Raw genomic sequence first — 27,578 nt, forward strand, 5'->3', positions numbered from 1 at the left:
CGGGGAGGAGCCTGCAGCGACCACGCCCCCGGGCCCTGCTCGGTGGGGACTATGAAACCAAGCGGAGAACTGCACTGCTCCGGTGGTCAGCGGGCGGTTCTGGGCTTGAAACCCCGGTGCGGCCTGCGCTGCGGTCCTGCTGGGGAGCATTCGAACCTGCTTCGGTGAGTACTCACTGCCCGCTGCGTAAACACGCCGAAGGCCTGGGGACCTTCCAGAGGCTCCTGCGCTGGACCCGGAACCTGATTGCGTCTAGGGAAATCGCGCTGGGACTCAAGCTCCTAAAATGCGGCTAGTCACCGCTCCTTGGGAGACCTTACCTTTGCTGGTTGGAGAATCGGGTCTTGATCCGCCCCGGGACAGGACTCTCCTTTCTGCAGCATCCAGTTAACAAACTCCAATCCATTTGCTGCCCGTCTTTATAAAGCCTTCTAAGAATGCTTTTGGCGTTTTTAGTAGCCAGGACAAAAGCATAGTATGTTGTAGTATGTGACACACCAAAATTAGGGGAAACTTAGATTTCTGTGTCCATAAAATTGTCCATGCTCGTTTGCTCATTAGAACTTTAGAGTCGAATACTTGGCCACAAGGCTAAAACTATGTACTGTCTGGAAACTTTACAAAAGTTTCCCAACCCTAACCTAATAGCTCATCTCATGAGAGATTGTATTCGCACTTAGATAAATTCACAATGTCATTATTACATGCCTAATTTATATTGGGGGAAAGAAAATTCTTTTTAAAAAGTGAAAACTCTGATTATGTAAGAAACCACAGGGTCAATAAGATGCTTCAAATCTGATGACCAGAGTTCAATCTGTAGCACCCACATAATGGGACGAGAACTAACTCCCCACAAGTAGACCTATGACCTCTACAGATGTTCTGTGGTGAGCAATGGCATGCATCTGCCCACACATAGGCACACAAAATAAATGCAAAAGTAATAAAGCAATTTTTAAAAAGAACCTCAATAAGATGAATGAAGGTCAAAGTGTCTATTGAAGGTTAGTTTGAAAAAAAAAGTGAGTGAAACTTCAAGAGACATAGGTTACCAGGAACTTTGTGGTGGCTGTGTCCTCAAGCCTTGCCTACCAGGAACTCTAGCTGTGGGAGTTTTCTGTTTACCCAACGAGATCAAAGTTTAAAATAGTCCTGTTCATGGGAAAGTATCCAGATAACTGTTGGATGAAACACAAGAGAAGGAAATCCTGAAAACATGTGCCTTGAACTCGCGTGAAGAGCACGTGTGTGCCCTTGTCGCCTCTCAGATTTTGTGGTAGTTAGTCTCTTTCCAGCCTGCTGAATCTTCACATGCGCCGGGGAATCATGCTGCACTTTAGAAGTCAAAAGTGAACCATGTTTAGGAGTGGAGTAGATCGAATATAAACATAAGCCAACTTTGAAGACAATTCAACATTGCACTGAGAGTAAATCAGAAGTATTAAAAAAATAAAAATAAAGAATAAAACTCTGCAAACTAGCCAATCCTAAGTGATACAAGTCAATGATCCCAGGGCTTAATGGAAGGCAGCCTTGCCGCAGAAGCACCCTTGGCTGTATGGCAAGTTCCTCACCAACCTACATAGTGAGAGTCTGTCTCAGCATAATAGTAAATTTGAAATGACTCGTTTAAGGTTTGCTTCTGTCTCAGCCTGTGCAAAAAATGGTCCCTGCTACCTAGGAAAAGAAACTGCGTAAGTAATCCAGGAGATTCAAGGTAATAGGACGCCCTGACTTCCTCACTCTCAAAGGGTTGTTTCTCCAGAGGCATCATAAGATTTACAGTTTACCTTTGCTCCAAGTTGTATGTGCTTCATAACATACTCTGCTGCCAGGCCCTGTGTACAGACACACACCCGTAATCCCACCACTTGAGTGGTGGAGGCAAGACATTCAGTATGAGGTAATCCATCCTCCACTACGTAGCCGCTTTAAGGCCAAGCTGAGCCACTTGAAAGCCCTCAAAAACCAACAATCAAACAAAACACCCTCCATTGTATCTATGAAGCATGGCAACTCTTGATTGCAGTTTAAATTTGCTTTCTAGACCATGTGTAAAGGGGCCCTAACAGAGAAGGAAATAGAATGATATGGAAGTAGATGGTGCCGTGTCTGAACCTGGAGTGAATTGCCTTGTGTATCCAACAGTTTTTGAACTGCACAGCTTCAGGGATTGGTAGGCTATTCACTGTTCCATGGGATGCTCAGCCCAGCCCCTGCCTTGTTTCTGCATAGCCCGGTTTTCCACACTGCCCCCATGTTATCACCTGCTCATTGCTAGTGAGACAAGTCCAAAATTCACCCAAACATTGCTTTGGATAGTCCCGGGTGACTAACTAGGGCAGACCTAGGGTACCTGGGTTTTAAGCTTTTCACTTACTTAATTTAGTGTATATGTGGACACATGAATGCTCTGCACATGTGCAGAGGTTAGAGGGACAACTCCAAAAAAGTTGGTACTCTGGTACTCTCCTTCCACGTGAGGTCTGCTGATGGAACTCAGGTAGTCAGGCTGGGAAGAGGGGGTGGTGCCGGTGGCTGCTGTCTTGATTGGAGAGAAAAAAACACAGCCTTGCATTTTCTTGTACTTGGCTGTGGGCGTTTCCACCCCTCCTACCTAAGGGATTTTAGAATTGGGTTCTTCCACCTCATTGCTCATCTCTGAATTGCTAGAGTTCCACACAGGTAACCCCTTCAAGTCTTTCCAGTGCCACGACCACGGCCATTATTTACATTCTATGTAATTGAGGCAGTATCCTGACGTCCTGACGTGTGTGGCCTGATATGTTCGGTAGGAAGGGAACTGGTATTTTCCATTAACTACACAGCCAATGCATGGCCCTTCAATAATACATCAATAAGAATGACGAGGGTTGTCCATCAGAGCCTGACAACCCAGCACAAATGCAAGAAACACACTTTCCGTGCTCTCAGTAATAAGTGATCGTAACCTCTCATGTTGGCAGAAAGATGTTCACTGATTGATCTGGTTTCCTTTCTGGCTCTTCTAGAAATGGATCTGTCATTCCAGTCTGGCCATTTCTGCAAAGCTTGAAAATTTATGTGGTACCAGTGAAAGGGAGAGGGAGAAAATGAGAGACAGGCTGAGCTCTGTGTGTCTCTGCCACTGGCAGGGCTGCCTTTCACTAGGAAAGTAGGGAGGGTATATAGAGGGGTATATTAGAGGAACAGAACACACAGGAAATTTGTAGCAACATGGTCTGGTGCTTTGCATTTGGTTGTTAATTAATTTGCGCCTCAGTGTCCACTCGCTGTCTTTTACGAGCAGACACTCATATAGCCCAAAATGATGTTTGTAACCTTGCCTAAAAACTTATTCCTGAGCTGGGTGTGGTGGCTCATGGTTGTAATCCCAGCCCTCTGGGAAGCAGAGACAGGCAGATCACTGTGAGTTTGAGGCCAGCCTGGTCTACAGAATGAGTTCAGGACAGCCAGTGCTCTGTTACACAGAGAAACCCTGTCTCAAAAAAGTAAATAAATAAAAAAATAAAAATAAAAATTTTTCAAAAACCTATGCCTGGTTGACCAATAAAAGGCCAACACACCTGGGCAGGGCAAATGGGGTAGGCGTGGCTAAGGTTCTCGGGCTTTGGGGAAAGGAGAGGATCTTGGGAAGGAGACAATACAGGAAAAGGAGCAGGATCGCCATGGGATAGGAGGCCAGGAGAAGGTCTAAAGTTCCGCATGGAAAGAAGTGGCCCAGCTAACCAACATAAGCAAATATTTTGGAATTATGGATGGGAAATAGCCCAAATAGAAGTGATTAAAGCAGATAGCATGGGGTGGAGGCTGGGAGATATTGAAAGGTGCTTTAGGGGGTTAATATCTGCCCGGCCCCAGGTAGGGCTTATTCTAAAATACAACAGGTGTCTGTGTCTTTTTTGATTATAATAGCAGGCTAGATATTATCACCGTAATAATTATAGGACAAACAATAAACATTATTAGCCCAATATCATTTATTTTCCACAACAGGGTTTATTAGAATGGCTTCCAGGATATATTACAGCTAGTCCAACAGTGTCTGGCAATGAAAGTCCAAGAATCAAGTAGTTGCTCAGTCCACGAGGCTGGATGTCTCAGCTCATCTTCAGTATATGCCATAATCCCAAAGATGTAGGCTCTCATGCCAGTGAAGGAAAGGGCTTGAGAGTGAGGGCAAGAGTGAGAGCAAGCTTCCTTTTTCCATGTCCTATATATAGGCTGCCCGTAGAAGATATGGCCCAGATTAAAGCTGAATCTTCCCACCTCAAAAGCTCTGGATTAGGGCTGGAGAGATGGCTTGTTAGTTAAGAGCATTATCTGTTCTTCCAAAGGTCCTGAGTTCAATTCCCAGTAACCACACGATGTCTCACAACCATCTATACTGGAATCTGATATACTGTCTTCTGGCATGCAGGTGTACATGTAGATAGAGCACTCACATATGTAAAATAAATAAATCTTAAAAAAAAAAAAAAGAGCCGGATTAAAATGGATCTTAACACTTCAAATGATTTAAGAAAAGAAAAAAAAAAAAATCCCTCACAGGTGTACCAGCTGCTTGGGTTTTAGTTCATTCTAGACCTAAGTCAGGTTGACAGCCAGTAATTAGCTATCACAACGTGACCCAGGGAAATGGGGCACACAGGCATACCATAAGAAAATGCCAGCTATTGGCAGCAGCAAGCCAGGCAGTGTGGGTAACGTGGGGATGAGCTGTTACTTCTTTTCAGGACTAACTCCAGACAGCTAAAGGACACTGATTTTTATTTCATTTCTCTATATTATAGGAAACATTAGGAGGACGTGATTTCCAAAGCCAATTATGAAAACATTTGTCGTTGGAATCAGTGGGTGAGTAATTCCTCCATAAACAGCCGGGTAAGACACCCCAGATGTCCAGATGGTTTTTCAAGTGGACATGGTTAAGAAAGCTGTAGGGAGCCTCAAGGCCTAGGAGTAGTGCTGTCCGTGGGAGGGGAGCAGTATTCCTGGAGCTGACTCTGAAGATGAGGCCTGACTGATCACTCCTTTGGTTGGGGGTGATTATCATTTCTTATGTGGGTGCCGTGGCATGGTGTAAGGAGAAAAAAAAAATCCCTTCTGTTTTGTACAGCCAGCGTTTGACATGAGGAACACAGACATTCCTTCCCTTCAGTCCTCCTTCCCCACTCTTAGGGTAACTCTTTGGCTGGGATAGTTTATGATGTTCTGGTTAATAAGAGCTACTTATCCCTCTGTCAGAAATATTCTACATTGTGGTCATCTGACCTGTGGCACCAGAAGCTGGTGGGCAAATGTGACTTCCACAGTTATTGGAAAGATGCTGTCTTGTTACAGGATTGTGTCTGTTGTCCTTCTCGTGTGTCTTATTGACAAGACATTTAAGATACTGAAAATGTAGCTTGTGGAAGATAATCTGTTGTGTTATTGTATTTTGTCACCCTCCCATAGTGGACCTCACTCCACAGTCTTCTAACTTTCCTACACACATCTACTAGTTCACGCGAGAGTGAAACTTTGTTTCCCACTCCAGCAATAAGCAGCTTCCTAAACCTCACTTTCCCCAGCTGGAATATGGGGCTATTAATGTTATCCTGTTATGGAAGTATTCTCACCTTGGTTGATTAACTATAAGCTCCATTTTCAGCTTCTGCCTGTACGTAAATGCCTCCTATTACCTTGCATGTTAAAAAAAAAAAAAAAAGCCATGCATTTATTTGTAAACAAGGAAGGGACATGCATTGCATATCTACTCACTCTTCTCCCTCGGATCCTAAAGTCATTCTCTGGAGTTCTTCCCTTAGGGCAGGGAGGGCTTGTGGGAAGGAGGTTGTGAACTTGCTGAAGGGTCCTCAGACGTCACCTGACCCACTGGGACAGTTACATTCCAAGTGCTGATTCCAGGCTCTCTGCTCTGAGATGAAGCCAGTAAGTTCCCTGCAGGACTCCTACCAAAGTGCTTTCTTCTCCACGGCTGCAGATGAATCAGCGGGAAGAGGTCTGTTTATCACTGGTTCAATTACGTGAGCTTAAAGAAAAAGGATTAGGAATGACAGACTGTCCTGCCTGATTGCTCAGACCTTAGTAAAGTTAGAGAACCTCCTTTTAAACAAATGATTGGCATCTTAAATATGGACTTGTAGCATGGTTTATAGACATTTTTGTTAAAGAAGAAAAGGTCATATTTTTTGGTTAAAGGAAAAAAAGGTTCGGGCTGGAGAGATGGTTCCAAGATTAAGAGCACTGGCTGCTCTTCCAAAGGTCCTGAGGTCAATTCCCAGAAACCACCTGGTAGATCACAACCATCTATAATGATATCTGTTGCCCTCTTCTGGCCTGCAGGTGTACATCCAGGCAGAATACTGTATACATAATAAATAAATAAATATTTTTTAAAAAAAGAAGAACAAAAGGTTCTTAGTATGTAGAATAGCAGCCCGTACCCTACTTACCTGTATATTGTAATGCAAAATGGATAGTCATATTAATCAATGTCTTCTACTTATATGATAATTTATATACAGTAAGCCTTTAGTTTGGGTTTTGTTGTTCTTATTGTTTGGTGGGATGGGTCTTTTTGGTGGTTTGGTGTTGTTTTTAAACATAGGCAGCATATCAGTATGTAGCCCTTGCTGGTCTGGAGCTCACTGTGTATACCAGGGTGGCCTTGAACTCAAAATCCACCTGCCTTTGGCTCCTGAGTACTAGAATTAAAGGCACATACCACCATGCCCAGCCTCACAACAAGTCCTTTTGATGAATGTATTCCTCTGTAGATCGTAAACATTGTGGTGTTGACCTCTCCCAGAACTAATCACAGGTTCTTGCCAATAGATGCAGAGTCAAGGTTTTTGTGCTAGGGACATTTGGTGTGTCGTGAAATCTTGTTCTCTTTTCAGGGTGACCTTAATTGCACAAAATAAAACAGGGATTCAAAGAAAGTCAATTGCATTACTATGCAACCATAAAATGCTTGTAAGTAAATCTGTGACTTTGTGATGGTTTCATTGCTAGTGTAGTAGACAACGTAGCTAAGTTTGAAACAATAATGAGCATCAGCGATACTTCAAGATACCTGCCCACCTGGAGCTCAGTGGACGGTTCCTGTAGATGCCCAAGTCAAGACATAGGCACTACTGTAGTTTATTACTTGTAAGAAAAGGAGCTGCTAATGTCCTGTTAGACTTTAGTGAATGTGATGGAATCTCTTGCAGATTCGCAATGAGCCTGCATTCCTTCCTGAACCCTTTCAATGTGACTGAGTTCTGAGCTAATCACGTCTTTGCAAATATGATAGCATAAGTCAGGCACAGTGACTGATAACTATAATCCCAAGACTCAGGAGGTTTGGACAAAAGGTTTGCTGTAAATTCAAGGTCAACCAGGGCTACACATGTGGGTCGTTATGGACTGCAGAGCAACACCTGTTTCAAAAGAGAAAAAAAAAAAAAGTAAGGTTGACTAGAGAAATGTCTCTCACATGCAGAGAAGTAGGAAACGGGACACATGAGTTAGTCAGGTACCTATATCTCCGGATGTCACAGTTCAGCCAGAGGCAACAAATAGCCAACCTGATGAGAAAACTAACAGTGGGCCTCTTCCTGGGTTCCATGTGCAAAGAGAGGGGGTAAGGGACATGGCACAGGAAGTGTGGGCTCATGGGCGGGCAGGCTTCTAAGAAGCCATTTGTTTTTCCTCCTGTGTGGTTGAAACAATCATAATGACCTTGAGCAGGTCTATAAGCCTGCAGAAAGGATGCGATAAGGACATTCTCCAGGGTGCATATTGACAGTCAATACATTGACCAACAGTGTCTGGCTTTTGAAGTTTTAGTGTCCAGTTCACTTACCTGACTGTCACCTGCCTCTCTCCGTCCTTATATCTTACCAAGAGGACAGCCTATCTTTCAAACCTGTGATTTCACCTGCCAAACAAAACATGACCTGTGAAAATGAGCGGTTTTTCTTTTTCCCCAATCTGTAAATATCCCTGTAAAAAAATATTGTCAGGAGCCTAGTATAACTCCTCTGAGAGGTTTCACCCAGCAGCTGATGGAAAAAAAAATGCAAAGACCCACAGTCAAACATTAGACAGAGCTCGGGGAGTCCTATCGAAGAGTTGGGGGGAATGATTGCAGGATTTCCACAAGGAGTCCTACAGAGTCCACTAACCTGTGCCCATGGGGGCTCAGAGAGACTGAACCACCAACCAAAGAGCATGCATGAGTTGGACCTAGGCCCCCTGCACATATGGGGCAGATGTGCAGCTTGGTCTTCATGTAGGCCCCCCCACAACTGGAGTGGGGCCATCTCTGACTCTGGGGCCTACCTTTGGATCCTGTTCCCCTAACTGGACTACCTTGTCTGGCCTCAGTGGCAGAGGATGTGCCTAGTCCTGCAGTGACTTAATGTGCCAGGGTGGGTTGGTACCCATGGGGGACCTCCCTCTTCTCTGAGGAGAAGGAGAGGGGAGAATGCGGGGGGGGGGGGGTGTTATATGAGGAGGTGAGTGGAAGTGGGGGGTGCTGTGATCCAGATGTAAAATAAATAAATGGATGAATAAATAAATAGAGAAGAAAAATATTGTTTAAGAATGTTTCATGTTCCCTAATGTCTTCTTTGACCTCATCATTTTTCTTAATTTAGGGTGACAAATGGTGGGAAAACAACACTGGCAAAGAACTTGCAGAAACACCTTCCCAACTGCAGCATAATATCTCAGGATGACTTCTTCAAGGTATCTATGAAGTGTCTTAAGATAATTTATTTAATACGAAAAAGTTTAATAGCAAAGTTAATTAAATTATAGCCAAAAGCTTTTTGCTGAGAATAAATGTGGTGCAATAGTATTACCTGCCCTCTAGATGGCACCATCCGTCAGTGGCTGTCTTTCATCCTGTTCATCATTATCCAAAACATTTATTAAGGGCTTATCTTTTAATTGCATAATTGCATCATTTTCTGCCCTCCATACTGTTTTGATGGATGTTTTATTGGTTTTCCAGCCAGAGTCTGAGATAGACATAGATGAAAATGGATTTTTGCAGTATGATGGTAAGTACAGTCACATGTGAAATATTATGAGCTTTTATTTATTCATTTTCTTTTTGAAACACAATTTCCCTCTCTATTAACATAATGTTAAATGTTTAAATATGGAGGACAGGAAGGTTCTTTGGGTAATTTCGCTTGTTATGCAAGCCTGAAATCCTGAGTTCGATTCTCTAGAACCTTTGTAAAAGTGGAAGGAAAGACCTGACTCTAAGAAGTGTGTCCAAAAGTGTGCTCTGGCATTGCACCCTCCAACACATCTCTATCTCTGTCTCTCCGTGTCTCTCTCTCTCACTGTCTCTCTTTCTCACACACACACACACACAAAACGAATAATTTAAGTTTTGAATGTTTGAATATTGCTGTACTTAAAGCCAGCCTTTGTAGGTTTTTTTTAATCTTTGTTAAACTATTTAAATAAATAGAAAATTTCCCACCAATTTACATTTCATACTCAGAACTGGAATGACAGTTTCTCCAGAAGCTAGGGCACAGTAGGTGTGCCATCCTCCTATCTATCCCGGGCTCTGGCATATGTGACTAGCCATGCTTACTACTTTGACCCTCACCCACCCACCAGCACATCTCATTTACATCAGATTGAGCTTTTATGTGTTCATCTTGCCATCCTGGTAGCAAAGCACCAAGAAGCTTGTTTGCATTACTGTTTGGAAAATCTTGGGATGTTTTTTAGGCGCACTTCATTCTATGTCCCAAGATAAAACTGTTTGGAAACCAGAGACTTAAAGTGAGCCAGAAAACATGATGAGTCTGTGTTCTTACTCTTTTTATAATTAGCAGGCTATCCTTAGAATGTATGCAGACCAGCGGAAGGAACTCACCTAAAATGTCATGTTGTCTGTCTTTAACTTTGAGGGTCCGAGGATTCAGTGTTGTATAGCGGTTCTTACACATAGTAATTTTCAGACCAAGTCCTTTCCTTGCTGTTCTATGTCAAGTTTCAGTCTCACTACAATGTTTCTTCTCTTCCTTTATTCTAAAAGTTAGAAAACATTTTGTAAAGAAAGAATGAAAAACACAATTTCAACAGTGGGAAAGCGTTATTGTTCCTATTCATTGGGGAGCTCTCATAAACTGCTACTAAAAAAGTAATACTTCAATAAGAAAAAATGCTAGAAGAATGTGAATAAGCGCTTCCAAAAAGCGGGTCTGTCTATAAATAACAAATAATTGCAAATCACCTTTTCTCCAGTTCTGAAGTAAACAAAAATATGTTATGGCATGGCATGGCCACTACAAAGCAATCACCCCTTGTGCATTCCATGAAATTACAAACTATCACAAATATGTCTCTCAAATGCCTTGAAATGTTCCTGCCATGGGCTCATACCTCCTACATCTTAGTCTATGTGGCAATGTAAAGTATGTCCAGGTAGACTCAACATCTCTGTAAGCACTACAGGGTCAGTTTATAAAGTAAGTTAGCAAATGCACACACTGGGCAGCTTAAGCCACAGAAGGGTTCTGCCCCACAGCTCTGTAAGCCAGGCTCTAAGATGAGGGTGTGGTCCAGACTGGTTCTCTTGAGGACCATGAGAGACAGTTGGTTCTATGCCACACTCTGACCTTTCATGCATCATGAACATGATCTCATCCTTCATTTCACATGCTATCTCCCTACATGTGTATGTATATGAATTTTGCCTTTTTTTTTTTCTTTGCTTTGGTTCTTGGTTTTTCAAGACAGGGTTTCTCTGTGTAGCCTTGACTGTCCTGTACTCACTTTGTAGGCCAGGCTGGCCTCGAAATCACAGAGATCTGCTTGCCTCTGCCTTCTCAAGTGCTGCTAAATTTCACCTTTCATAGTGACATCAGTTATATCACAAAAGTGATATGACTGCTGCTTAACTAATTATGGTAAGATGACCTCATTAACATATTTCTAAATATGATCATAACCCAACAAACTGGGCATGACACCTCAATAAGTGAATTTGTAAGGGCGGGTATACTTCTTAGCTAGTAGAACTTACAGAAAAAATTGACTAACGTATAATATTTAACTCACGAAAACAAGTGGGCATATAGAACAGGTATCCAACACAGAAGTAGATTATATCGTATAGATATGGTAGTCACGGTGAACTACATTCAGTTCTATACATAGTGGGCGGGTAGGAAAGCCTCAGGTATTTAAAAACTAGGTAGGTAGTACTTTTTAAATTATTTACAAGTATTTTTCTTATAAGCAGTTTCAAACATATACAAAGTAGCTAGAAAAGCATAATAAATGCTCATGAGTTCACTACCCAGCAGTATGCATGATGAGCCCCTTGGCAGTTGTATTTCATCTCTCTCTCTCACCCATTTTCCCAATCTGCATTTTTTTGAAGCAAATCTTAAGTATCATCACAATTTGTGTGAAGCAAGATGCGTGGATTCCATGGACTAAAAGGTAGATCACGAGGAAACTTAGAGAACGTTTTAACTCCATGTCCCCTTCTCACCGGGCCACCTTCATTTAGACATGACCTAGGACTCAATATAACAAAGAAAGGAAGCCTGGAAAAGAAGACAGCAAGCTGACAGAAGGAAGGCATGGGTCCGAGTTCCCTGTGTTTTCTTTACTTATTTTCCCATGTACCACCTCGGGTGCTGGAAATGTATGCAGCGTGAGCCATTAAAAAAGCACCAAAAAACCTACAACCAAAGGACCAGAACAGGAGTGGCCCACCAGAATACAGTGTCCTTTTGTCCCGCTTTAGCTAGGCACAAAAGTAAAACCTTGCTTCCCTGTAGTGTCCACAGGGCCAGCAGAGGCAACACACCGAGACCATCACCAGCAATATGGAGTGCTTTGACTTCTGCACCATCCACAGCAGATTTGGCAGAGTCGAACAGCGAGCCTAACTTCCAAAGTACGGCAGCAGTCAGAATGAGAGACGGTTGGGTGTGTAGTCTGTTCCTTCTTCCTCTCCAGGGCTGCGCGACTCCTATCGTCAGACCTAGTGGAAAGCTGAGCTCCTGCCCTCAGAAAGCAGCAATGGAGCATTTTCCCTATATCACCCCCAAGACCGAGTCAAAAAGATGCTGAATACACATGCCCTTCTGAACCCTGGACGGACCTCAGAGTGACTGACTGCAAAACACAAAGATTAAATAGGAGCCTCGATACACAGCACCCGAGATCATCAGGACATACCTAAAAGCCAAATGTCAGTCAAAGAGGAAGGAAAATCTCAACTTGAAAAAGAAAAATAATAGTCTATAAGCATCACTTCCATGACAACGCTGTCAAAATTGTCCAACCAAGATTTTACATTGGCTTTGTAAAAAGGGTTTGACAAGCAATTGCAGATAGGCTTGAAACAGGAGAAAAGTTTAAATGGCTCCAAGAAGGAAACAGCAGACATGAAAAAGCAACTAAGACCAAGAGCTGGGCGAGGGCTTGCAGGCCACCATGCCCTTAATCCCAGCACTGGGGAGGCAGAGCTGGGCAGATCTCTAAGTTCAAGACCAGCCTGGTCTACAGAGCAAGTTCCATGACAGCCAGTGCTACACAGAGAAACCCTATCTCAGAAAATAAACAAGCAATGGAACCAAAAAAAAATTTGGTGACTGAAAAAAGGTATAATAACCAAAATCATACAACTCTCCGTGTAGGCTAAGTAGAAAAATAAACATGAGAGAAAAGGACTGATAGCTTGAAGACATGGCATAAATTACTCTGGAAAGGAGAACATGAAGAAGGATGGCATGACAAGAGACCAGCAGCTCTGTAGAGTTTCAGGAGGCACATGAGCTCGGACACCACAGTGAAGACTTCACATTGAGTAGAGATGTCAACCTGTAGTTTGAAGAATGAGTGATCCTCTCACAAGCTACACAAAATGCATCAAGAAATAGTTAGGGAAGGCACAACGTACAAATAGCAAACATGGGAAATATCAGGACTGCAGATCCGACAAATGTTGAAAAGAGGCCCATGTTACGGATACTCCTATGAGATTTATTTGTAAACTTTTGATGAAACTGACAGTCTCCTGGGAAAAATAACACTTAAACTAGCAGCATGACCTTAAGAAAATCTTAATAGTCTTCTCTCTTTTATCCTAATTAGCCCACCTTTTAAAACTATGGTGGAAACACTTGTGAGGTCATGTGTTGCAATAAGTGGTCCAGGAATGAGGCTGAGAATTTCCATGTTTGACAAGTTGTGGGGCTGCTCTGAAGACCATGCATAAAGAATGCTCGCTCTGCTGCTCTAGACCCATTGCCTCTAAACTCTAGAAGCAGCACATTTCAGAGCTTGAAATGACATTTGTGTCCCATAACTTTGAAAAGATTTCCCATGAGAGACTAGAGAGATGGCTCAGTGGTTAGCCACTGATTGTTCTTCTAAAAGACTGGTGTTCAATTCCCAGCACCCACATGGCAGCTCAACCCTCTGTAACTTCCGTTCCAGGGGATCCGATAGCTCTCTTCGTGACTCTGTGGGCCCTGCACTCACATGCACAGACATTCATGCAGGCAAAACACCCATATGCATAAAAAAATAAGTTTTTCACTTAAATGAGCTCTTTTACTATTAGAAATAGTAGCTACTTTCCAAATACATTATAATGTGTTACTTAGCTTTCAAATGTATCTACAGATATTTTATCTTCCCAAATTGGAGTTACAGGCAGTAGTGAACCACCATGTGGGTGCTGGGAATTGACCCTGAGTCCACTTGAAGAGCTTGAGGAACTCTTAGCCACCAAGACATCTCTCCAGCCCCAATTTAATTTTTATTTTTAAAGATCTGGCTGGAGTTTATACTTTAGTGGTTGAGTGCTTGCCTGCCGTACACAAAATCCTGCATTTAGTTTCCACTACCATAAATTTTTAATTTTTCAATATCAGGAATGTTTGACTATGCCATGAATTTATGGTAGTCAAGATTGGAACCTGAATTCCATCCCAGAGTCCCTCATGGTTGAAGGACCGAACTGAATCTCTTGAGTTGTCCTCTATCCTCCACAGATACACAGTAAATGCATCAATGTAAAAAAAAATTACAGCTAGAAATAATGTCGTGCTATTCATTGCATTTTACATTCGTACATCTTTGTTTTTCCATAATAAAAATGTCTCAGACATACCACTTAAATATATCTCTATTAGTATTTTAATTGGACATTTAAAGTATTTATTCTTAGATACCTTGAAAGAAAAGTACAATACTGTTATGTCATACATTTACAGAGACCTGGAGATACTTATCACAAAAGTCCAATCCCCCAGAAGACGTTTGCTGTATTAATTCCATGTGTTTGATGTTTTTCTCAGTGCTTGAAGCACTTAACATGGAAAAGATGATGTCAGCCGTTTCCTGTTGGATGGAAAACGCAGGACACTCTGCCGGACCACCAGCCTTGGAAAGTGCTCGAGGGGTTCCCATTCTAATTATCGAAGGGTTCCTTCTCTTTAATTATAAGTAAGCCTCCCTACTCCAACACCATCTGGAAGGAATGTGAGGGTGGGGTGGGGGAGAGCCTGTGAACTGTGTGTGCTATTATCTTAGGCCGCTGGACACCATATGGAGCAGAAGCTACTTCCTGACCATTCCATATGAAGAATGTAAGAGGAGGAGGAGGTACGTTTAGAAACCACTCAAAACATCAAATGCAGGGAAAAGTGAGAAAAGTGACCAAGCCTTAACATGGAAGTCAAACGTTTTCCTATAAATGCTTGTCACCTTGGGAAGTGTACAGTAACCTCTCTGAGAAAAGGGACCAGTGTCACCCTGTCTTGTTCTGCTATTGCTGCACCAGCTAGATAGAGAATATGCCAGCCTGTCAATGTCTCACTTCTTATTTCTTCTTGTACTTGTCCCATGATTCTTTTATAAAACACAAGAAACAGAGAAAAGATAATTAAGAGCGACATTGAGTTACAGGCTTAGAGTTTGTAGTACAGAGCTAAATCTATTTTACTGCCTTTCCCTATGATTGAGACTAAGACAAGTCATCTGAATTCCTCGTTACATTTAACCTGAACGGTTTTCACATCATCTTGACCAATGGCCCCTTTACTTTGTCAATCATAACATTGTATCAACATCAAGGTACCTGCCTGTCTTTCCAGTACAAGAGTGTATGAGCCTCCAGACCCTCCAGGGTACTTTGATGGCCACGTGTGGCCCATGTACCTAAAGCACAGACAAGAAATGAATGCCATCACCTGGGAGATTAGTAAGTGCTTTTCCCTCCTTCTCTTAAGGCCTTTTACTTCCCGTTTACATCAAAGCACAGAAAGATTACTTGGAAAATATTTTTGGCTTCTCTCTCTTTCCTTTTTTCGGTTTTTCGAGACGGGGTTTCTCTATGTAGCCTTGGCTATCCTGGACTCTCTTTGTAGACCAAGCTGACCTTGAGTTCACAGAGATCCACCTGCCTCTGCCTCCCAAGTGCTGGGATTAAAGGCAGATGCCACCGTGCCCACCTGCCATTTCTTTTTCAGCTGGTGGTTTTTGTCAAGCTTGTCAGCTTCCAAATGATCATTCATTGGACCATCCTTGCCTGAATGTTGCCCATGGTGACATTTAGACCACCCAGCTGAGATGTCACCAGGAAACTGTATTAAAAATGTAAGGTTTGGTGGGCACAGTGATGCAAGCCTGTAATCCCAGCGCTCAGGGGGTAGAGCAGGCAGATCTCTGTGAGTTCAAGGCCAGCCTGATGATCTACAAAGCGAGTCCAGGACAGCCAAGGCTACACAGAGAAACCCTGTCATGGGGGAAGTTGGTGGGGGAGGAGGGTTAGAGAGCCTTACAAAGAGGGAGATTGCCCACCTCCAGGTTCTGGGAGAAAGCTGTTTGTAACCAAATTCATATGCGTTTAGCTGGACTGAGGTGGGGAAAGTAAAGGTACGGAGAATGTCTCTCATCCAGACCCATAGGAATAACCGAGAAGAGCGCTAGGAACAGAAAAGCATGAGCAATACATAAAGGAGGCTTTTGTGTTTGTAGTAGAGAAAAACAAGGGAAAGGTGTGCTACAGACAAGGGTAAGGCCCTCTGGTGCCAATACGATAGCCAAAGAGAACTGGGAGACTCTTTACAGACAGGCCTTAAACATGGCCACGGTTGATACGTGTTCTTTTCAGTAAGCTCTCTTGTGAGCCGAAGGGTAGAATTACAGGTTGCAGTATTGAACACAAGTCCTCAGCAGAACTGAGGCATAGCGATGTTTTGTTTTTTTTTTTTTCAATGCAGTTTTTATTCAGAACCTTGAACAATCATCGGACCCTGGGGAAAGCCAGCCCACAGCTTAAATAGCCTCTGGGTAGCCAACCCCAGCGTGCCACGTGGGCAATGCAGATAGGTCCACATACATGGAAGCAAGCCAGATCCTCAGCCTTAGCCAAATGAGGAGTTGTTTGTGACAGAGAGCACTCACCATCGGGAAGGTAGAAGGCGGAAACCAGCTCCATCTTTAAGGTGCGGCATTATGCAGCTCTCTACAGTTCCCCCTTTTTGTTTTAGACGTATCAGGCAAGAGTAGAGGTCTGATCTCTGATATTAGAAATAAATTGGGACTTTGTACCAATGTTCATTTAGGTGTCATCCACCCAAAGAGCATCAGACCCGTCCGATACCTTTTTCTCAGAGGCGGGACCTGGGGCATCAACCTGCATGCAATCAGACATGCTCTTCTCTGGGTCTACAGCGGCTGACCCTGAGTGCAGTGCTTAGCCTCGCATCCTGAGCATAACATTTTAGCTTTTTATGGTAGCCAACCATGCTTGGGGAGATTGTCCTGCTTCAATGGCTGTAAAGGCCTGAATGGTCATGGCTGCATTACGCTGTTGTGAGACTCTAATCTTGCATATACACCACAGGCAAACCAAGGAGACCAACACCAGAAGGCCTGCTAACGCTCCCATGCCCGCCCATTCCTTCAGATGATTCATGGCTGCAGCAATCCATGATGATAATCCTGTAGCTACTCCTGCGTCCACTCTGGTAGAATTTACTGTGATAATGGCCACTCTCAGCTGCTCCATCGTAGTATCGAATTCTCCAGTCCAATTACCTAAAATATAGCTAGACAATTGTTTAGACAGATTTGCAGCACAGGAAAAATTCTCATGTTATATGCTAGTGACACAAAGTCCAGCATACTTCCAATGACAGCCAAGTTGAGCGATTTGCCATAGGGTATCAATTTACTCCTGCACGAGGTCAATCCTCTGATTGAACACCATCAAGCCTCCTTTTAGTTGAGCATTAATTCCTTTTGTACACCTAAGGCATGAGCTACATTGGCTTAAAGATTATTCAGGGTCTGAGCAGTCTGCACAGTATGACTCATGGCTAATGCCACGGTGGTAGCTCATGAGATGGCAGCCGCCAATGAGATGGCAGTAACAGTGGCGGCTGTAGTTCCAAGATCCCTTTTCTATCTGAAGAGAGTCATAGCGTGAGGGGCATCAAGGGGCACAGGCACCCAGCGAGGCATGCGAGTAACCAGGGCATACCTAAATTCACTAGCATTCCAGCATTGGGCAAAAAAGCAAGTATCATCACCACAATTACTTGGCTCTATCTGGCTAATAATGAATAAAAATGGGGGATATAAACAAACAGGTGTGGGCTTATAGGAAATATTATGAGAAGCCTTAACCCCCTCGTTGGAACATCTTGCATCAGTTCTAGAACTAGCAGTGGTAGTGTCCGAGGTCTGAGTAGGTTCAGGAGACCATTGCCCCCAGGGGCGAGACATGCTCCATGTAAATTGACTAACTCCATGTTTTGCTCCACTTTTGAAAGTCATTTAAGGTTCTTAAATTATTCCCCCCCCCTTTTTTTTTTTAATTTTTCCTCAATTACACTTTATTCATTCTGCATCCCCCTATAAGCCCCTCCCTCCTCCCCGAGGCATAGCGATGTTGAAGATGACAGACACCTTAGGAACTGGCAGGTGTTATTTTAGGGTAAAAAAAAAACATGAAGGAGTTATGACTACACATATGTTCTGAAGGAAATAAGATGAGGTTCCTTAGAGACAATGTACTAGTTTGGAGGCAATATGAATACTTGGGCCTGAGCTAAGATACCATCACTGGAATATAGTTCTCATGTAGAGATGGTGGCAAAAGCCCCTTGGACAAGGCACAGAAATCAGACTGGCATACTTTTGAGAGCAAAGGAGATTTCAGCCATACTGACTGGAGCCTGTTGGCCTCCAGGAAAGACAGCTCTGTACAGATCTGTGCAGAAAGGGCACAGGGTCCACTTCAGAGCTGTCATTGGGTTGTGTGTAGACCAGCAGCTACTGTGCTGTATAGGAGAAACGTCTCTTACACCCTTCGCTCCCTCCATCTAAACTGCAAGTCTGATGTTGCCATTGCCCTGTGTCCTAATTAATGGCAGCTGTCAGCTTCACAGGAGAGTCTTCCGAGGGAGTCTCAACTGAGGGATGACCTAAAGCATGTCAGCCTGTGGCCATGTCCGTGACAGGTAGTCTTTACTGATGACGGATGTGGGAGAGCAATGCCGCCCTAGGCAGATGGGCCTGGGCTGTACAGGAAATCTAGCTGAGTGAGCCAGAGAGCAAGCCAGGGAGCAGCGTTCCTCTGTGGTTCCTGTGGCACAGTCTTTCCTGGAGTTCCTGCCCTGGCTTCCCTCAGTGGATTGTGACCTGGAAGCATAAGCCACATAAGCCCTTTCTTCCTCAAGTTGCTTTTGGCTATAGTGTTTTGTCACAGCAACAGAAAAGAAACTAGGACTCCTTGTTTAGCTACAGTCAGTCCATGGACTCCAGCTTTGGGAGATAAAATCCAAACTGACACAGAGGCACAGCCTTTCTCTAAAACTTCATCTCCAATCCGTTCCTTCCCGTGCAGCTAGCCATTTACACTTCCCAACGGTAAGTCCTCTTCAGACCTCCTCATCCTTGCTGTGTTCTTAATAGAGGTCCTTTTTTTTTTCTTTAACCCAGGTAACTTCCTTTTCTCCACAAGTGTCCATGCAATTTTTTTTTTAAATATGTAACTTCTAGTCTCATTAGCATGTGATACAGTCTAGGTCGACATCTAGTTTAAGAGTTTCACAGTTGGGGGGAGGCTTCTCTTTGGTCCTCCTGACATGCTATTGTATGATCATCAAGCACCAAGGACGGACCAAGGATACTGTTCCACGCCTAGCTTAGTGATCCAGTGAGTTTATTGGAGCCACTGACAATGTGGTGACTCAGAGATGCATCACCAAAAAGCCCACTTCACCATGGTGCTGCCTCATGAAAATGACATTTCTAGAGTTGTCTGTACAACCTTCTGACTGCTCAGGGCATAGGAGAGTTCTGTCCCAGCAGTTATTACTGCGAATGCAACCTCCCGAAGGGACCTTGTGAATCTAACTCTCAGGAGTTTGATGAGCCAATAAGGTTATTTGCTTTGGAGTCTTATGAGCCTCCCTCCTCCCTCTAGGAGGGAATGGCCCAATGTGGAAGAAATAAAGTTCACAGTGTACGCCATGGCATAATGCTGAACCTCTTCTCTTTCTTTTCATTCCTTCCCTCCTTTCTTAGGTCATAGTTCTGGTCCTTTGGTGAAAGCTATTGGTGTTGTAAAGAAATGCCAAAGCATCCTTTACTAATAAGCCTATCAACATTTGAACCGCTCTTTCTCACCTTCCAGTTTACCTAGATGGAACAAGGTCTGAAGAGGACCTCTTTTCTCAAGTGTTTGAAGATATCAAGCAAGAGTTAGAGAAGCAAAATGGTAAATATTGTTCTGTCAAATTGTGTGGTGGAGAAGCAAGAATGTTAACCACAATTCATTACATTCCAGGTGTGGTGTACACAAATGCCAACAAGGAGAGACTGTATTCACTCATCTTTCCTTGACATTGAGTGCCCATCCTGAGCTTGATTATTTTGTTTGTCACATAGTTTTATGTTTGGAAGCATTTATCCTTGTTACAGATCTTAATGCTTTGTATGTCATTTAAATTCATAGCAGAAGGCTGACACAATGGTCCTGAAATGCTGGTTTCAGGAACTTCCCTTTTGCTTTATTCTTTTAAATATTTTTCATAAAGCTTCTGCTTCGCAAACTGAAAGTTGTAGAAGACCACCCAAATCTGGCTCTAGAGAGAAGAAAATCCAGAGGCGGCAATACCTTTAGGCTCCCAGGAGTAATGGGCTAGAATGGCTCAGGGCTCCACTACAGTTCTGTTTGAGTTTATTTAAAATCGGGTTCACTTTACCGCAGACATGATAATCTGCCGTCCACAACCAGCGTGAGATGATAGCTTAGCCTTTCCACGACTGCCGTCAGTGGACAAACTGGGGATCGGGATGTTCCTGCGTTACCTTTACAACTTCCTAGATGCAAAATTGTTTATTTTATACAGGTTGGTGGCACTAGAGATTAAACCCAGAGCTTCATGCATATGCTAAGCATCACTAGGCCATATACCCAGCCTTCAGCAGTTTTTTTTTTTTTTTAAATAATAATAACTTTCCAACTTAACTCAGCTGAAATGATCCAGGGAAGATTTTTGCACTGATCACATGACTTCTGAAACAATCACTATGTCTAGAGAGATCACATACTGTGATTGGCCATAACTTGATCATATGAGCCATCATGGTTGAAAACTCCCACCTAAGACCTGATTTTTTTTTAATTTATTTTACATATTTGAGTATTCTATCTGCATGTACACCTGCATGCCAGAAGAGGGCATCACATTCCTAGTATAGATGGTTGTGAGCCACCATGTGGTTGCTGGGAATTGAACTCAGGACTTCTGGAAGAGCAAGCAGTGCTCTTAACCTCTGAGCCATCTCTCCAGCCCCTAAGACTTGATTTTTAAACTTTATAATTTTATAGAGAAAGCACGGCAGAAAGCAGAAACCAACCAGAAGAACAAAGATGGAATACTATGCTGGGAGCACAAAACTCTGGATTAGCTATGGCTAGATTTGAATTTAAAATTAAAACGGGAGCTAGAGAAATGGCACAGCAGTTAAGAACACTTGCTGCTCTTGGAGAGGACTTGAGTTATTATCCAGCATCACCCTGGGCAGCTCACAGCTGCCTGGAACTATAGCTCCAGGAGATCTGACACTCTCTTCCTGCCCCTGCTAGCACCTGCATGTCTATGCATCCTCTCCCCCCATCTCTCTCTCGCACATACCCATAAAATAAAAACAAAAGCAAAAATGTTTTTAACGGTCTCTTTGTGTAGCCTTGACTAGCCTTGGACTCGCTGTGCAGAAAAGGCTGGCCTCAAAGTCACAGAAATCCATCTCTTTCTGCTGCCCTAGTGCTGGGATTAAACATAGGTACCACCACATCCAGTGTAATAAAAATAAATCTTCAAGAAGAAATTAAATGATTTCTATGCTGAAATGGTGATGCATGCCGGTATTGTAGCACTCAGGTAGATGAGGCAGGGGAATCATGAGTTCAAAGATAACTTAAGCTACAGAGTGACACCCTGTCTCAGAAGGAAAAGATAGTGTGGCTAACACAGATAAAATGTCACAGTCAGCTGGCTCAAGAGAAAGCATCATAAACCTCAACTGCAAGGAAGACTGTAGCAAGGTTTGGGGTGAGAAGACCCTGCTGTAGGCCACACTTCAGTTACTTGGTAAGAATTAAGTTTACTCTGCCCTCGGCAGTTCCTCTCTGACTGGCCGTCTGAGACATCTGGGCAGCCCATTGACCCGACTATTCCTGATTGCAAGGTCAGTCCTTCACACAGGCAGGAAGCCCTTTGAGGAAATTTTAGAACCATGTTAAATTTTCTTCACATGAAGAGAACTAATAATAATCCTTATCAAGTCTGCCATCCCAGCCCTGCCATCTCACCCCTACCATCTGTTACTCTGATGGAAGTTAGGCCTCCCATAATGCAGCCCAGGGCAGCAACCTAAGTAATAAAGAACAGTGGGGAGATGTGAGTCGCTCAGCTTTCATGAATGATAACTCTGAGCCAGAACTACTTACCTGAGAGAGAGCAGATCCTCTTCCTGGCCCAGTGAGTGGCTTCTGATATTTAAATTCCCAGATACTAGTGTCTGTGCCCTCGATAATGGCCAGGACTTAGGCCCAGGTCCCTTTCAGTGACTGAGTCATATACTGATATTTGGCCTAAGGAACTGTCTGTCAATAAAGACAGAGAGAGTGCTGGTCATGTTTCTCAGGTGCATTATACCCCATGCCACCCCAAGACCTTTTTTTATCTGCCACCAGAGCCAAGAACAGCTGGCATATAGCAGCAGATGCTTTGAGCCCACAAGATAGTACCTGTCCATGTATGAGAGAGCTCTCTTGCTCTCTTTCTCTCCTCTCTCTCTCTTTGACACAAACACGCACCTTCCTTGCCTGCATCTAGATTCTAGAGGTAGGTGAGAAGTGTTCACTTCAAGACTATCTAGTTCCTGAACTGGATAACTTACAGAGGTAAAATGATAACATCAAAAATACTAGAAGAGATAAAACTTGGAAGCAGATTCACTTTTCCTGCCTCCAAGATTTATGGTAACCTTCCGTTGCACAAATAAAGTACTTTGCTATTTATAGTAATTATTGCCTCTCTGGGTTCTTCCAGCCAAAAGGATCCTCAGCATAGCCAGTTTTAGCCCTGAGCCTCAGATAACCAGGGTGGCCTTTCTAACGTGTTTAATGTTTCCTGTTCAGGTTTTATCACTTTGCATAATCCTGCTCAGCAAATTCTTCATTATAAGAATATACAGTCATAATCATGACAAGGTAATAAAACTGATAGGTAAATAAAAAGAGTTGGAGTTTAATTATTGCAACCGTAAATAACCCAGGAAAGTAGGGCCATATAAAGTTATACGCGTAGTGCAATCCTAATTCAAATCTGAAGCTTGAAGCAAAATGTAATAATTCCCTGGTCTTACTGTAACATAGCAATTTAGCCGCCAGGAACATCCAATCCAAGCTCCTTTTAAAAGTTTTTGTTTTCATATCATTATAAAAACATTGATTTGAAACATCAGTGTTTGTGGAAAAGCAACAGGGAAGAAATCACAGCTGTGTTCATATCAGCCCCTGTCTTAGAGGACACTGAGCACATTGGGTAATCAGCCATGCTGATTTCTGGTTTTTTTAGTGTTCTGTGTTTATGCTGCTTTGTAGAGGTTATTATATAACGAAGCTAACTGTCACTGCCATTAGAAGATCAGAGGCTGAGTTCTTTATACACCAGAGTAAAATCTAAAACTTGGAATTAATATTTTTGATAGAAACCAAGATGTTCCATGGCTGATACCAGATGGAAATGTGTATTATCAACTGTTCCTATTTTCCCACGTTAATTTGAAATATAATTCTACTTGACAAATAATATTACTGTGACTATCTGGCATAATAGCCCCAGGTAACATAACATCAGTTAGCCATGTGCTAATTTTTTTTTGGATACTTGCTGCTGTTACTATAAGTGTTAGCATTGATACCTATACCCACTCCCCCTCCCCACAAAAAAAATATCTATATGTGTTGGAGTATGTCTTAGTTAGGGTAACTATTACTGTGTCATCATTGCTTGCTTGGCCTACTTTCTAATAGATCCCAGGACCACCAGCCCAGGAATGTCCCCACCCAGAATGGGCTGAGCCCTGTCTCATCAATCACTAATTAAGAAAATGTCCTACTGCCTGTAGCCCAATCTTATGGAAACAATCTCTCGATTGAGGTTTTCTCTTTTCAGATAATTCTAACTTGTGTCAAGTTGACTTGAAACTAGTCAGCAAACAGTGCTTGCCTAACATACATGCCTAACAGACCCAGGGTTTGTTAGGTGTCTGCTCTATCTGTGTCTTCGTCTCTCTGTCTCTGTCTCTGTCTCTGTCTCTCTCTCTCTCTCTCTAATCCTTTGTCTCTGTCTCTCTGCCTCTATGTATCTCTGTCTCTGTGTGTGTGTGTCTCTCTGTCTCTGTACACAGACATACAATCTGTGCACAGTGTTGGTTTTCCTTTTGAATTACATTCTTGGAATAAGTTCTCAGAAGCAGTACTTGTTTGGTCAGAGAGCTCAGTCATTTTACTTATTTCAGCAATGGAATATTGCAATTGAAAAAGTATGTTTTCTCTGACAAAACTGGATAATAAGAATGCATCAGGTTTTTTCTAGAATTCCTGAACAATTCAACTAAGATTCCTTCATTCAAGACAGTGGGTTGAAGGTTATGATACTTTTTTCCACATCCAGACAATGCTCAAAAACAAAACTATACTGCAACCAGCTGCTCTTTGATATGCTTCTGGTCTTCAAATTTTTTCTTTTCCTGCAGTCAAGTACCTATGCCAAGTGCAAGTGATTTGGGGCATCTAGCCTTTCTGCTTTTCATTCTCTGATGTTTATGTACAGGTGTATAATGTGCTTGGTCATTTCTATCACCCATAACCCTCTCATTCCCCTCCCATTCCCACTGAACCCCATCTTCCTAATGCTAAAATGCTTCCTAATAATAAAATTTTCATGAATTTTTCTATGTTTACTTTGGTTGTTCGTTTGTTTTGTTATTGTCGTTTGTGACCCACTGAGTTTAATTCAGGTTGAGTCAGCATATGTATGGAGTATTCCCCAGAGCATAGGCAACTCACTAGTAGCGACAACACTGAAGAAAATTACTTGCCCTCTTCAAGACACAATTAACTGCAAATAGTTTCTCAGGCGGAGCGACACCTCAGGAACACCTCTCTGTTGTGAGAAAGTCTTAGCGGGCCCCATCTTGCCCAGCTCTCTTGCATGAAACCAAACGTGCAGTGAGTTCACTAATACAACATCCATTTCAACCCCAGAAGATGTTTCACACTCCTCTCCATATTGTGGCTCTTCAGTTCCTTCTGCCCCTTTTTGGCAATGTTCTTTGAGCCTTGTGGGGGTGGGGGGGTAGTGCTATAGATGCCTTGTTTATGGCTGAGCACTCAACAGTCATTTACTCTCAGTGCTTGAACCGGGTCTGAGTCTTCATTAACTGTTGAGTGTCTAATTCCTTAATATGCTTAAATTTTGATGTAAGGAGTAAAATGACAGGACTTGGACTCCATGTGGTTCTTTGTGGAGAAAACAGAATTTTTGCCTCAGATCGCCTTGTAATCTTAACATTCTTGGGTTTACAGTTTTGGGTGTGAAGATCTGATCCAATAAGATGTGCAGTACTCACGTTTTTCTCTTTGTTTCTGAGGTCTGTGAGTAACACTGCAAAGATGGAGCACTGCGAGTCTTCCTGGATGGACTGGGAAACCTGAAGGGATGTCTGAAGGACACTGATGGGGCTGTGGTGTGTCTGCAGGGCAGCGACAGCTCTTCTGTACGTTTGTTCATTTTTATCATGCTCTTCCCAGCACTCGGAGCAATGTGTGCCCATGCCGTTGGACAGGAACCTCTCACGAATGCAGGAATAGCTCGCCCGCACTCTGCAGGAGGCGCAGCACAGTTCATGCACAGAGGGTCAGTTCCTGTCTAAGGATGAAGGTCAGGTTTTCCTGACTAGGACCTAGCATAAGAAAAACATTGCTGCTGTCCAGGCCAACAATGCGTATTGTGCTGTGTGTTGTTTCTGCACTTGTGCGTTTGTATAATTGTGTGTCCAGGTTTGTATGTATGTTTGTGTATGTGCATACACACACACACACTCAAACTCTACAAAATGAACGTTGTATACTATACAGCATTTTTTTTTCAGTTTTCATTTTGTTTGTATTGATTATAAATATAATTTGGAAACACTGCTGTCTGTAATCTCACAGGAATGCTCCCCATGTGCAACCAGCAGCATTCCGCACAGTAATGACCTCACACTGAGCCAGCAGTTTACTACAGTGCGTAGAGACTGCTCGCAGCCGTAGATTTTTCTTCTGCTCATCGAATACTGTGAGATTTTTATATCCGTAGAAGGGTTTTCTGAAACCAGCACTCTGAATTACAAAATCACAGTTTCTTTTTTTGTTGTTGTTGTTGTTTTTGTTTTTTTTGTTTTGAGACAGGGTTCTCTGTGTAATCTCAGCTGTCCTAGCCTCGCTTTGTAGTCCAGGCTGGCCTTGAACTCACAGAGATCTGACTGTCTCTGCCTCTGCCTCCAGGAGTGCTGGGATTACAAGCATACGTCACTGTACCCAACTCCTAATGTCTCTTTCAATTCCGGAATTAAAATTATGTATACATGTAAAACAGTCGTTATTCAAATATGAAGTTTGTTTATTAATAAAACAGATTGCCCTTGACCTTCTCAATTCATATACTAGGCCCCCTACACACATATATCCAGTGGGCAAGTTGGTCTTCTTGTGGGTCTCCTAGTAAGGGGTGCGGAAGCTGTTTCTGACATGGACCCTGTTGCTTGCATTTTGATCACTTCCCCCTGGTGAAGCTGCCTTGCCAGGCTACCATGGAAGAAGATGTGCTCAGTCTTGAGGGAGCTTGAAGTGAGGGTAGGGGAGAAGAGGGAAGGATATAGGGACCAGGAGGATAGGGAGGATGAGGACTACAATTGGGATGTAAAGTGAACTACGAAATAAATAAAGTTAAAAGTTTTTTTTTAATTAAAAATATATTGTTATATTGCCTCATTTGGTCAGTTGTCATTATTTCTAATGTTTGTTGATGACTAGTGAGTGTTTTGGATTGTACACAATATTAAAAATACAACACATAAACAAAACCTAGGTTTAAATTAGCAGCTACATACATGGTTTTAGCCAAGCTATTTAAAGTCCTGATTTTAATTATCCTTGATTAAAGGGTAAGTTTCAAAATTCTCCCTGGGGCCTTCAAGGCCCTCTCTGATCTGGCTTCTTTGCCCTCAGTTCTTGTCAAAACAGGGCCATATGGTTACTTCTCAGGGCCTGGGGGGCTTGGAAGAGGTGGCATAATGGTAAGTCCGTTCCAGTCTTGACTCATTCTTTACCTTGGAACGTTACCACAGGACACAGCAAGGACATTTAGCAAGACAGGATGGTGAATTAGGAACCAAAGATGTCTGCCAAAGCTTATGTCTGCTTCACCTCCCTGGTCAAGATTCTCTGAAAATTGAGTGGTTCTCATCTGTATTGTTATCATCACAGTAGACTTTGTTGTTTTTAGGATGAAAATGTAATATATATTTTTGTTTGTTTGTTGAGACAAGGTCTCTCACTGTGTAGCCTTTTCTGATCTGTCTATCACTATGTAGAACAGGCTGGCCTCAGACTCTTAGAGATATACCTGCCTCTGCCTCTGAGTGCTGGAATTAAAGGTTTGTGCCACCATACCCTCCTGTAATAGACATTTTTATGTAGATAGATTCTACATTTTGTGTACATGGCTTTGTTCAAACTTCCTTTTAAGAATTTCTGACATGTCCCCTGCACCATAAAAGCATGTCACTGCTTGATAGAGAATTGTTATGCTTTTTTCTCTGTTTCATCATTTGAAGAAATAAGCAGGGAAGCTTGTGAAGGAGTGTAGTGAGGAAAGTGAACAATAGGCATTAAAAAATGGAAACAGTGTATGAAGTTTGAAAGATAACTACCATCTTTTGCTTACTAT

The 27,578-nt window shown here is 42.8% G+C and overlaps 1 protein-coding gene across 3 annotated transcripts; it reads left to right on the top strand.

The window, feature by feature from the left end:
* Positions 1-7: 7 nt before the first annotated feature.
* Positions 8-26,620, top strand: Nmrk1 (nicotinamide riboside kinase 1). Of its 3 annotated transcripts, XM_060387278.1 has the most exons (10): positions 8-164; positions 4,797-4,860; positions 8,655-8,745; positions 9,014-9,062; positions 14,352-14,499; positions 14,587-14,658; positions 15,150-15,256; positions 19,703-19,786; positions 22,718-22,789; positions 25,237-26,620. In XM_060387278.1, the coding sequence occupies exons 2-9, from the start codon at positions 4,832-4,834 to the stop codon at positions 22,777-22,779; spliced, it is 642 nt and encodes a 213-aa protein (XP_060243261.1). In that variant the 5' UTR covers positions 8-164; positions 4,797-4,831; the 3' UTR covers positions 22,780-22,789; positions 25,237-26,620. The 3 variants fall into 3 exon arrangements, with proteins under 3 accessions (XP_060243261.1, XP_060243277.1, XP_021508591.1); XM_021652916.2 differs by lacking the exon at positions 22,718-22,789 and having other exon boundaries at positions 9-164; XM_060387294.1 differs by lacking the exons at positions 22,718-22,789; positions 25,237-26,620 and having other exon boundaries at positions 19,594-19,732.
* The last annotated feature ends 958 nt before the right edge of the window (positions 26,621-27,578 follow it).

This window comes from Meriones unguiculatus, chromosome 1 (genome assembly GCF_030254825.1).
Source record: "Meriones unguiculatus strain TT.TT164.6M chromosome 1, Bangor_MerUng_6.1, whole genome shotgun sequence".
Classification (NCBI taxonomy): domain Eukaryota; kingdom Metazoa; phylum Chordata; class Mammalia; order Rodentia; family Muridae; genus Meriones; species Meriones unguiculatus.